The 13,776-nt window shown below is 36.4% G+C and overlaps 1 protein-coding gene across 2 annotated transcripts in view; it reads left to right on the forward strand.

The window, feature by feature from the left end:
* The window catches only part of ADK (adenosine kinase), a 521,304-nt gene that overhangs the window by 474,538 nt on the left and 32,990 nt on the right, over window positions 1-13,776 (forward strand). For both annotated transcript variants that reach the window (XM_047825350.1, XM_047825351.1), the window contains exon 10: window positions 5,956-6,042. In XM_047825350.1, the coding sequence (XP_047681306.1) occupies window positions 5,956-6,042 (87 nt within the window). The remainder of the gene's footprint in view (window positions 1-5,955; window positions 6,043-13,776) is intronic.

Consider the following 13,776-nt stretch of genomic DNA (forward strand, 5'->3'; position numbering starts at 1 on the left):
GATACATAGGAGATAAGAGGTGAGAAAGAGTTTAATAGCATACCTTTTCATAAATTTATATTTTTTAACTATATGTGTGCATTACCTATTCAAAAGTTTAAATTAAAAAAGGAAGGAAGGAAGGAAGGAAGGAAGGAAGGAAGGAAGGAAAGAAAGAAGGAAGGAAGGAAGGAACACAACTAAAAGTAATATGTGATTCTAGACTGGATCCTATAGTGGATGAAAAAAATTGGTGTAAAGGACACTAGGACAATTAATAAAATTGGAATATGGAATACAGATTAGATAAAATAACAATTTTTTTAATTTATTAATTATACTGTGGTTACTTAAAAGAGTATCTTTGTTTTTAGAAATAAACACTGCATTATTAAGAAGTAAAGGGCCTTATATATGCAATTTGTGCTCAAATGGCTTGAAAGCATAAATAATATATATATATATATATATACATATATATATATATATATATATATATATACACATATATGGAAGGATTGATAAAGAAATTTTGGCAAAATCTTAAAAACTGGTGAACCTGGATAAATGTTCCATGGGAGTTCTCTTTCTCATCAAACTTTTCTGTAAGTTTAAAATTATGTCCAAATGAAAGGTTAATTAAAAACAAGCAAACAAAAATATTAATATTCTCTCATTATAAGGAATGACCAAGGTAGAGGAACCTCTTTTAAGAATCTTAAGAGTTTTAGTTTCTAATCTAGTTAAACTTTTCACTTCATGGTGAAGATTTTGCCATCACTCTTCTGTTTTTTCCATACCTGGGGATGCTTAGAGACAGTGGCAAAGGTGGTGACTATAGTCCACCTTGAGGTTGAAAACACCTCATCCTGCTATATATCTTCAACAGTTACATCTTGCCCACAATTTAGACGTGACATCAAAAAGTGTATAACAAAACATGACATTTTAAAATACCTTGAACAGGGGCGCCTGGGTGGCGCAGTCGGTTGAGCGTCTGACTTCAGCCAGGTCACGATCTCGCGGTCTGGGAGTTCGAGCCCCGCGTCAGGCTCTGGGCTGATGGCTCAGAGCCTGGAGCCTGTTTCCGATTCTGTGTCTCCCTCTCTCTCTGCCCCTCCCCCGTTCATGCTCTGTCTCTCTCTGTCCCAAAAATAAATAAACGTTGAAAAAAAAATTTTTAAATACCTTGAACAAAATTTTCAAAGGATATTATCATGAGGTTGTATGTATACAATGGTAAAAATATATAGTTAATTTGCTAGTGGTAAAGCTACAAAAACATGTAATCTAATTGTTTGGCATTGAGTGCCTGAAGTTTTTATTATTTTTTCAGTTAGATATTGTGGCATTTGTATGAACTTGCCATCTCTACTATAATTGACTTAGCATTACAAACATGTGGAGATGTTTTGATTCTAACCAGAGTGTGTTCCTAAGTGATTAGGTAGTGAAGTTTATGTCAAAGTAAAGTGAAAAGTAAATTATTTGTGTATATAAACTGTCCAGAGAATGTTTGAATTTTATTATTTTATATTTTAAGTAAGCTAAATTTCATTGTTCTTAATGAAGGTACCCTGAGGCTCTTATCTAATAAATGACACCAAACAAATCTGGTATCAACTGACTTGTTCTTTTCTGTTTCCTGTCTGCTTGGAGAAGCTCATGATTTTGTGGTTTTATAGAAGGAAATCTGGAAAATAGAAATAATAATTATTACATATTAATAATAATTAATCCTTTTCCTTCTCACTTTAAAGAAGTTTGGAAAGATTTGAGGAGCAATGGCTCTAACTTACCTTTTTTTTTTTAAAGATATAAAAAAATGTTGGAGCACCTGAATGGCTCAGTCAGTTGAGCATCCAACTTTGGCTCAGGTCACGATTTCACCGCTTCTGAGTTCGAGCCCTGCATAGGGCTCTCTGCTGACAGCTCAGAGCCTGGAGCCTGCTTCAGATTCTATCTCCCCCTCTCTCTCTGCCCCTCCCCCACTCACACTGTGTCCCTCTCTCTCTCAAAAATAAGTAAAAACATTTTTAAAAGATATAAAAAAATCTTTTGGGGCACTTGGCTGACTCAGTTAGTACAGCATGCAACTCTTTTTCTTGGGGTTGCGAGTTCGAGCCCCCCAAAAGGGCTTTGTTAAAGATTTATTAAAATCTTTAACAAAAAAGTCATAAGATATAAAAAAATTACTAAATATTTTTATTAGTAATTCCATGTAGTATTAATAATATTCTCCCACATATTATATACTTCTAGTTTTTAAAACTTTTCTGAGTATAATTGACACACTGTGTTGCATTAGTTTCAAGTATATAACAGAGTGATTCCACAACTCTATACATTATTCTGTGCTTACCACAAGTGTACCTGCCATCTGTCACCATACAACACTATTCCAGTTACCATTGACTATATTCACAATAGCCAAGATATGAAAGCAACCCTAGTGTCCATAGATATATGAAGGAATAAAGATGTATGTATACACACATACACACACACACACACACACACACACACACACACACACAATGGAATATTATGAAGCCATAAAAAGAATGAGATCTTACCATTTGCAATGACATAAGTGGATCTAGAAGGTGTTATGCTAAGTGAAATAAGTCAGAGAAACACAAATATCATATGATTTCACTTATATGTGAAATCTAAAAACAAAACAAATGAATAAACAAAAAAGGATTCAGACTTACAAACAAAGAGAACAAACTAGTGGTTGCCAGAGGGGAGGGAGATAGAAGAATGAGCAAAATGGGTGAAAGGAAGTGGGAGATACAACTTTCCAGTTATTGAATGAATAAGTCACAGGAATAAAAGGCTCTGATTTATCCTAAGTACTTAATCAGAACTAACAATGTCATTTTTCTACAATTCAGACAGAAAGCTATTTTTTCTACTTCTTCCCACAGCTACTCCAGGCCCATTTCACACCTAAGAAAACTAGGTCCAAGTGAGTCATGTGAATGTCCTGGGCCTCATTAGCTGAATAATGTTCATGCCTATAAGTGTGTCTTAAGATTTAGTGAGGTATTTCATGTGTTCATACAGTAAATTGTCTAGAAGGCTATAGAATAGGTCATGCTGGTAAATACTGTCTAGTTAGTTGTGTGGGGAGTTAAATAGCTCTATAAACTAACTTAGATCATTTCATTTCAAAAAATCAGAATGTACCAACAATATAATTGAACTTAAATATTATTAAACATTGTTTAATCCTTCTTCAGTAATTTAGAACACATTTCAAGGTCTTACACATTTTCAGGGTCACTATTTTGAAAGGAGCTCTCATAATATAACTCTAGATACAGAAGATAATAGAGACTGGACTATATCCATACCAGTTTATGATAGTTCTTTTACGGTCTTGATATTCTTACATATTTATTTCCATTAATAAGTAGAAAAGGTGAAAAATTCTTTATATTACAAGAAATGAACTCTATGACATCTGAAGATAAAGCATCTCAAGGATCTACACATATATCTTTAAAATAGTTTTCATTTAGAATTTTCAGTACTTTAGGGGCACCTGGGTGGCTCAGTCAGTTAAGCATCCAACTTTGGCTCAGGTCATGATCTCATGGTTCATGAGTTCAAGCCCCGCATTGGGCTGTCAGCACAGAGCCCGCTTTGGATCCTCTGTTCCCTTCTCTCTCTGCCCCTCTCCCACTTGTGCTGTCTCTCTCAAAAACAAATAAACATCTAAAAAAAATTATTTTTCAGTAGTTTAGATCAAGAAGTCATGATTCTTTTTTTTTGTTTTTTTTAATGTTTTATTTTATTTTTGAGAGAGAGAGAGACATAGCACAAGCAGGGGAGGGGTAGAGAGGGAAGGTTACACAGAATCTGAAGCAGGCTCCAGGCTCCGAGCTGTCAGTACAGAGCCCAGTGCAGGGTTTGAACCCATGGACCGTGAGATCATGACCTGAGACTGAGTCACATGCCTAACCAACTGAACTACCAGGCACCCCAGAAGTCATGATTCTTAAGAACAGAGTTCAAAATCTCTCCCATCTTGAGTTAGGTTCTATTCATAATAAAGATTTATCCAACCAAAAATCAATGACTTTTTCAAACAAAGAACTCAAGGAATTATATCTAATTATGGCTTACTTACCATTTGTATGTAATTATTTTAAAATCTGTACTCCAGTAATTAATTCTTATATTAATACTTGCATTACCTTAAGTGTTTTATAGACATATTTTATTTTTACGCAATGTAACCCTATTATAAATGGTAATGGCATCATTAACTTAGCCAATTTTACTTATTTAGTGGCTGTTTGTTCTTACTTTACAGTTGTTAATTCTCTTTATAGTATGACTTGTACTTGGAAGTAATAAAATCAGATTTCTTTATAAATATTTATGGTATAGTCCTTTTGCCTAAATCAAATTGTAGCCCTTTCCTAATTATTTCTAGTAAAGTCTGCTTGCTTTTTTTTTCTGCCTTTGTAGCAATATATACTACACACTCCCTAGAAAATTTAATCCTGGATATTTATGCCTTAACTTCTAATTAATCAAAATGTTGTTAACTACCATGTTGTCCTGGTGTTACAAAATGTGGAAAGTTAGTTACTTAAAGAGTTTAAGTAGATGCTTCTGATATGGAGTGTTAGCGTCTACAGTCATATGGTCAAAGGGATCACTAAGCGAAGAATCTTCATCTTGAAGATTATCATATCTGAGCTTATCTCTTGTTGAAAGTAACATTAGTACCAGGTAAGAGAAGGCAGACAAAATATGCTTTTTTATTTTTAATGTTTATTTATTTTTGAGAGAGAAACAGCATGAGCAGGAAGGGGCAGAAAGAGATGGAGACACGAATCCTAAGCAGCATCCAGGCTCTGAGCTATCAGCGCAGAGCCCGATGCAGGGCTCAAACTCACAAACCAGGAGATCGTGACGTGAGCCAAAGTCAGATATTTAACCAACTAAGCTACCCAGGTGCCCCCAGAACATGCTTTTTGAGATTCTTAGGTTCTTTATTAAGACCCTAAGGTGTTCAATATCTCTTTTTCCTCTCTCTTAGGTGAGAGTGAAGTTTACAAGTCTTTGGCCATATTTGTCCCCATAAGGGATGCAAATTTGTGATTTCAGAAGTTCAAGCCACCAATAAAAAGCACTATCCAATCTTTTACAGATGTTCTCTGGGCCAAATTTCATCACAAGTAACTCCATTCCACTGTTAAGGGCCAAGTTTAAAGTATTAGGTTACGTTATAGTCAAAACAACCAAGCCCTGGTCCAGACTGCTGTAAGGCAAGAACCCATTGCACTGTCCCTTTTGTCCTACCCAAGCACTCAGTGGTAGCTTTCCCTTTTGCTAGTTGACATATAGTTTAAAAGAAATAGGAACTCCTTTGTAAAAAGTAACCAGATTAGGTTATTTGTAATGAGCCCGCTAAAATCAGAAATTCTTAACATTGGCATGAAGTATCATAACGGAATAGTACTTACGTTTTTTATTATACCATTGTGATTATCTGTAGAGAAACACCCAAGACTCATTATTTATATATTTTAAATTTACAGCTCTTCAACTGTATCCAAGATTTCACTGCCAAGAATGCAGTCAGGCTTGAAGCTTTATTAGAGATCCATGATCCAATCCTTACAAACACTTTCTTTTGCTCGTAGTTTCTGTTCAAGTATTTATACTGTCCAGAAAGGTACTGCTATGATTTACAGTCATTCCCAAAATATGTGAACTACCCAGATATAACACATACAGCATGTATATGCTGAAAAGTACCCCCAGAAAAGCATTGTTTACAGATGACTTTGCACCGTGGCTCCCAAGTACTCATGTACAGAATATGGAACTCAGGTTCTGTCTCTCTGTTTGATAATGAATGGTCAAGGAGCTTCAAACTTTACTAGGTGAGTTTGTATATTGAGTGTTATAAAGAGAAGTCAGTCTGCCTTTCTTTGGCTCTACTTGCAGAAAATGAAGTCACCGCATTTGCTGTCTTGGATCAAAACCAGGAAGAAATTGTTGATACCAATGGAGCTGGAGATGCATTTGTTGGAGGTACAGACTCATTTATTTCATGCTTACAAGTTAAACATTTCCTTTAACCCTTGCCTCTACCACTTAGCCAAGATTTATGAATTTAATAACTTAATATCTTCTTGTAAATAATTAACTCCTAATGTTCTTTCCATATGCTACTATCACTGTGAATATTATAAGGTATTTTACAACAGGAAAAATACTTATTTTTGGCTTAAAGATAATTTTCTATTATGCTGTACCCCAGTCATTTGTGTGTGAGAATACTGCTTAAACAAGCTGCATCAAGTATAGTATATAGTATATTCATAGTCCTTCAGGCTTAAATGTCAACACATTGTTGTTCTTCTAAACAAGTTGTGGTGAATTTTAAACAGTATTCTAATAACTAAGGATGGTATCTTTAGATTGTATCATTTGGTTAAAACATCTGTTTCTAACACAGTAGTTAAATGTTTATGATATACTAGGAAGGGTTAAATTTTTGTCTGGTTCAGGCTTAGTAAGAACTGGCACAGGGCACCTGGGTGGCACAATTTGTAAGGACTAAATCATTTTTAGAATGAATACTCAAAAATAAGTTGAAGACAGTTGGAAGATCCTTTGCTTGATGACTTAGATTGATCTAAAATCTGGTTCAAAGGTTCTTTTGCTATGTCTAAACCCCTTCTAGTTAAGTGTAGTTAAGCTAGACTGTGGTCTCTAGAAAGCTTTACATTCCTGAGTGATAATCCAGAAGAGTCCCTCCTGATCTCTGTTTATAACATCAGGCTTGAACAGGGACAAAAAAGGCAAATAGAGTTGACCATTGTCCTCCTTTCCTTGGAAGATAATTTGAATTATGGGAAACTTATCTCAAATTATGTAGTATTGTTTAAAATATAGATATTCTTTTAATGATCTTTTTCACCAACATAAATTTCTCATGTTTCCTTCTTTGAAAATATTCATGCCTACTCTTAAATGAGCTGTTAACCAATAGACTCATACATGCCCCAATGCATGTCCTTTTCTTTGGAAAGAGTACATACCACAGATAACATTCTATTTTACTGCCATGCTTGTATCTTTTGTGTCTATGCTCTGAAAGTCTTTATCATTGATTAGAGTATTTTGCAGCTATTTTTTCTATGCCTTATTTCTTCAGAGCTGTAAATCCATGTAGACTAAAAATATCTTATCCAGAATTGAGCTAAATTCTGTAATACATTAAAGAAGCACCATGGATTTCTCACTTAAAATTGGTTAAACCAGAATATTCGTACATAACTTTTTTTTTTTAATTTTAGAGAGTGTGCACATGAGTGGGGAGAGGGGCAAAGGGAGAGGGAGAGAGAGAGAATCTCAAACACGTTCCATACTAAGCACAGAGCCCAACACAGGGCTCGATGCAGGCCTCGATCCCACAACCTCAGGATCATGACCTCAGCCTAAATCAAGAGTGGATGCTTAACTGACTGAGCCACCCAGGCACCCCAGCACATAACTTTTAAACTTATACCTTGTGTGTGCATTATTTAAGTACTTTAAATACTTAAAACAGTAAGTGTTCTATTTTTTTAAATATTTAGTAAGGTACCATCATATTTAGTAGTGACCTAATTAGTCACTACCTTCAGTCCTGAGCTGCCCTGCAAAAACAAACTCTTTTACAAATACCTACCTATAAGTTCCCAGTACTGGGTAAAAACATAGGGACTTTCTGAGGGTGAGAGAAGTCATTCTTAGGGTACTGAAGCTACCCATTTGTATCGTGGTAAGGGTAATAAATGAACTACCTCAGGGTGCCTGGGTGGCTCAGTCGGTTAAGCGTGCGACTTCGGCTCAGGTCATGATCTTGCAGTTTCTGAGTTCGAGCCCCGCGTTGGGCTCTGTGCGACAGCTCGGAGCCTGGAGCCTGCTTTGGATTCTGTGTCTCCCTCTCTCTCTGCCCCTCCCTGCTCATGCTGTCTCTCTCTGTCTCTCAAAAATAAATAAATGTTAAAAAAAGATTTTTTTTTTACATAAATGAACTACCTCACCAAGACACTTGGGCTCTCTGTTACAGGATTTTCAGCCTCTTTTTTATTTCACTCTACCTACCTACGATTTATTATTGGGGTGCAGTGAGGTAAGTGGTAAGGGAAGTATGTTGAACAGGGATCCACAAACTTTTTTTATAAAGGGCCAGGAAGTGAATGTTTTAGGTTTGCAAGTCATATGCAAGCTGTATTACATATTCCAGTTTTGTTTGTTTGTGTATTTGCTTTTTGTTTTGGTTTAGGTTTTTTACAACACTCTAAAAATGTAAAAACCTTTTGTATCTCTCCAGTTACACAAAAACAGGCCACAGGCTGGAATTGGCCCTCAGGCTCTAATTTGTCAACCCCTTGTGTAATATGTTGGCAGCTTCCTCACTTTTTTCACTTTCATCATACCCTGGATCCAAACAGTGGATTTCACTACATGCTGTTGAAATCACTATAGAGAAGGTGGAAGGCAGGCTGACAGTAGGCAGGACGTTACTGGTACTACCTCAATGAGGTAGCCATTTTTCTCACTTTAACCCTACTCTGATCAATTTCCAGGATAATCAGATCCTGACAGATTGAGTCATGCAATGACATGAACACTCCAATGTCATTCTAGAACTGAAATACTTATCTGGGCATGTTTAGCACATTCTGTGTAAGTCAAACTATACAGTATAACAATAGGTAACATTTATACAACACCTACTAGCCAATCAGCATCTTAAGCATTTTACAAATATTAATTCATTTAATGTTCATAAAATCTCACTGAGGTCGGTTATTTTTAACCCCATTTTACTGATGAGAAAACTGAGATACAGAGGGGTTAGGTAACTTGCTCAAAGTCTCATAGCTAGAAAGTAATAGGGACAAAATTCTAATCCAGGCAGACTGGCTCCAGAGTCAGTGTCCTTACTGTACTCTTGCTTCTCTAAACTTTTAGAGGAATCTCATCATTAGGACTGAGAGCCACAGACCAGCCTTACTAACCAAAGCTGTTTTTTGGCCAAAGAGAATCTTTCTGTTATCTGAATAGATGATTTCGTGTATTGAACAGGAGCTTTTGTTATCTGATAGGAATCATGAGGACTCTAGAGTAAGATTGTTGCAGAAAAGAAAGAGAAAGGGAAAGGGAAAATAATCGAAGGACTATAGTCCCTGGTGAGTTTGAACCAGGAGCTTTTTGCTAAGCAGTAGAATCGATTGCACTACAGAGATACAGAAAGACAGATCGTAAACTTGCTGGGTCAGCATGGAATCTGAATACAAGGAGTTATATGAATCAACCATTTAATAGCACCAAGCTAATGCATTCCATTTTACAATAGAGATGGTCTTGTTAGTTGGAAATACTAAAACAAAAATCTCATTGGTTAAAAACCCCTACTTCCATCTCTACACTAGGGAAAGCCTTTCTACTAGGATCGGAAATACTCCAGCTGTTGAAGCTTACTTCTCTACCTTGAATATGAATGGAGAGGCAATAGCAGCTTTTACATTTACTATGTAGTTTCTTCTTCTTTGCTCTATTTTATTGCCTGATTAACATATCTCCTCTGACTGACACATTCTATCCTTAGATAGTTAATATATTCCTCCTATTACTTTTGAGTTTTGTTGGCTTAAGAGTATTTCTGTCTTTTGTGACTTTGCATTACTATATTCCAGTCCCAGTTTCTTAGATGAAGCATCACTTCATCTACCATGTGCTAATTACATATCCCAGTACCAGAGTGCCATGTGTTCTTATTAGCCACATAAGAGATATATAACTATAGTACATCATAGATTTTCATGTATAATTTAAAAATAAGTACCCCAAATGTATATAAATTAAATTCATAGTTCCATCTCAAGTGTTCAGTAACAGTGACAATTCCCTCTAGCCTCTACAAGCATGCTTCCTTGTTCTATTTGGAGATCTTAAGAACTCTGTAACATTTGCCCTTTATTTGTCCATAGCCAGGCCTGATGGAACTACCCTTTTCACATTCTCCCTCAAAAGCCCAAGTGCTACGATTGTACCCTTGGAAATGGAGACAATTCTATAATCTCTAAGTGTGATTTCCTAATTTCCCAGGTCAGGAGAAAATTTCTTCCTGTTGTCCTGCTGTGCTTTGTCACAGCAGGTCTGCCTTTTCATTTGGAACCCTCTTTGTCACTGCCATAGTAACAAATGGAAACATTGAGAACATTTTGTGACAGGCACTGTCATTGTTCCTGGTGAAATCTCTTCCCCTGTGTCTTCCCGGTAAATGAAACTGAGAAGAAAAATCATAACAAATAACATGAAAGGGGACCTAATCAATATGTTCCCAGTGGGCTGTCAATACCAGCCTGTGTTAATCTAATATGATTTAGTTGTAAGTTTTATGGCAGCTGTAGGAATATGGACTAGACCTACAAATCACTAAAAGTGAGTACACCTTTGACAGATTATACCCAAGAACATATATATATAGCTCTCAGATAAAAGACTGGAGACCTCACCCAAGGACCAACATTCTTAGGATTAAAAAAGCTTCGTTAAATGTAGTTAAGAGCCATATATAGCTTAGAACAGTTTCTTTTGAGTGACAGTAAAGTAACTGTGCTAACCTCTAATACTTTTTATTTTTAAGTTTCTCATGACAGCTTTAGCAGAGAAAATATATCACCCTAAAAGATATTACCTATAGTATACAAATGACTATTAAATGCACTTAGCAATCACAATGTAAATAATTACCCTATTTCCCATCTAATAAGAAGAAACATCAATTTTACTTTATAATTCATTTTCAAGAAAGAATTTTGGTTAAGAGAAAAATGTTTAAGTTTCTCAAACAAGGATGCTGCTTCCTTCTCAAGTAACACGCGTCTATACGTCTGAGAGTCATGGGGATTTTCTAAATTATCTTCGTATTTTCTATTCTCACCTTGTTTATTTGTTCCCAAATGTGTAACTTGCTCTCCTGTTCTTAATTGCTGCTAAATTGTGCTGTGCAAAGAAGTGGCACAGAATTCTTGTGATATTTTTTCGGCACTACCTCTTTTCTTAGCTGTCCAACTCAGAAAATTAGAAAATAACTTAAATATGTCATTTCTCACAACAATTCACTCAAGAATCAAAACTTTCATATAGCACTCATTGTATGCAGAGGATTTATTGGATGATGACCAAGATACGAGTTGCATACTCCTACTCACCCCCACACCCACACCCAAGGAAACAATAATACCTTTCCCTGTCTTGTAACTTCAGTAGGACATCTTTGGTATTTTATTTCTTTTTCTTTTTTTTTTTAAATGTTTATTTATTTTTGAGAGAGAGAGAGCGTGAGCAGGGCAGGGGAGGAAAGAGAAGGAGACACAGAATCCAAAGCAGGCTCCAGGCTCTGAGCTGTCAGCACAGAACCCGATAATGGAGCTTGAACTCATGAGCTGTGAGATCATAACATGAGCCAAAGTCGGATGCACAACCAACTGAGCCACCCAGGAATTTTATTTCTTAGGCAGCGGTTTTCCTTAAAACCATCAAATGCAGTATGAAATTGACTTCATCATTCAGAATAGGAAATTCACCATGGACAGCAGCCCAAGTTCACAGTGGGGGAGGGGGGATTCATACACAGTCATAGGGCACTCTGCGATGCACAGTCATAGGACACTTCACGACATGCTATTCTAGTGCTGATGTGGGACCAGGAACAAGTTTCAAGAACAATTGCCTAAAGTTATTTAAGCCTTTGTTGGCTTAAAGAGGTAGATGATTCTGAAGCCATGACAAAAAAAAAGAGAAATAACTTTGGTTCACATGGAATACTGGATAATTTTAGGTTGTAAAGTCTGGGGGCGCCTGAGTAGCTCAGTCGGTTAAGCATTCGACTTTGGCTTGGGTCATGATCTCACAGTTCATGGATTCGAGTCCAGTGTTGGGCTCTGTGCTGACAGCTCAGAGCCTGGAGCCTACTTTGGATTCTGTGTCTCCCTCTCTCTGTGCCCCTCCCCTGCTCACACTCTGTCTCTCTCTCTCTCTCTCTCTCTCTCAAAAATGAATAAACGTTAAAAAAAAAAATAGGGTGCCTGGGTGGCGCAGTCGGTTAAGCGTCTGACTTCAGCCAGGTCACGATCTTGCGGCCCCTGAGTTCGAGCCCCGCGTCAGGCTCTGGGCTGATGGCTCAGAGCCTGGAGCCTGTTTCCGATTCTGTGTCTCCCTCTCTCTCTGCCCCTCCCCCGTTCATGCTCTGTCTCTCTCTGTCCCAAAAATAAATAAACGTTGAAAAAATAATAATAATAATTAAGTTGTAAAGTCTAGAATTTCTCACAAACATGAATGCTTCCTCAAAGAACTAGTATCCTGGATGGCCTCCACCTAGAACAATTATAAATAGATAATGGAATTCAAAGGACTTTGTCTTCTGGGAGATTTCAATAAGACAGATAGTCTGAGCCATGTAGACTATCAGACCCTGAAGTTCAAATATGAACCTAAGTTTTCTAAATTTGAAGGTTTTTGAGAAATATTTATTCTAAGAAAACAATGTTGATATTTATAAGATTGTATTTAGTGACAGAGGGCCAGAGGAAATGTCATAAGCAACATTTCTGAAGTTAATTTTCTTAGATAGAATTGTGAAATGGCAAAATATATGCGTATCACTTTCCTGGTCTTGAATATTTACTAGTCAAATGGAACTAATTTGAATTCATTAGTGGACCCAACTGCTATTACATGGACTTGATCAACTTACCTACCATATCTGTCTGGTTCATATAACCTGTATTAGTTGTATACATAACAAACCACCCCCAAAACTTTGTGACCTAAAACAACAACCATTTATTTAGCTCCACAAGTCTGTTGATTGGCAGCTAGGCCAAGGCTCAGCTGGGCAGTTCCTCTGTCTCAGAGGTGGAAAAGATCAAGTATGCCCAAAGTCACAGTGAAAACCAGGATTCAAACTCAAAGTTTGACCCCAGAGTTCTTAGCACTAATTATTTTGTTATACTCTGTTCCATTAGTATATCATCTTATCTTCCCCTCCAAAGGAGGAGAAATAGCCAAAATGGTTTTCTAAACACTAGTCTATAGACTGATGCCTGTCTATGACCTAACAGATTTTATCAATCAATAAATACCAAGATTAAAAAAAGTAGGAGCAATATAATAAGTTTTCATGAAGCTAAAGGTATTCAGTTTTAGATCTTGTCTTAATTGTGTTTGAATTTGTTACAGTGTACCTTCATTGGCTTTGTAATTTATATAAATAAAATAATTAAAGTCATGTTAGTAGTGCTGATGCATAGCCTGACTAATCTTGGGACCTAGCAGAAGTCTTAGTCATGGTAAAAAAGTGATTAAAAACAACTTTCCAAACTACTTATATGAAAATTTGTATGAAACAGAACCTCTGATGTTGTAAAGCTGCTTACTATCAATAGTCTGAATAAAACATAAATTACACAATTACTAAATTCACAACTGTTCTCACTTCAGATATATGAATTCCCAAACCTGGGGTATGAACACTGGCTCTTAATTTTTTTTTTTTCATTTAATTATCCAGCTAACATTGACCTTTTATAGAGATGAGATATGTTTGGTTTTTTTGAATAAATTTTTTTAATGTTTATTTTTGAGAGAGAGAAAGACAAAGCATGAGTGGGGGAGGGGCAGAGAGAGAGGGAGACACAGAATCTAAAGCAGGCTCCAGGCTCTGAGCTGTCAGCACAGAGCCCGACACAGGGCTGGAACTCA

This window comes from Prionailurus viverrinus, chromosome D2, assembly GCF_022837055.1.
Source record: "Prionailurus viverrinus isolate Anna chromosome D2, UM_Priviv_1.0, whole genome shotgun sequence".
NCBI classification, from domain to species: domain Eukaryota; kingdom Metazoa; phylum Chordata; class Mammalia; order Carnivora; family Felidae; genus Prionailurus; species Prionailurus viverrinus.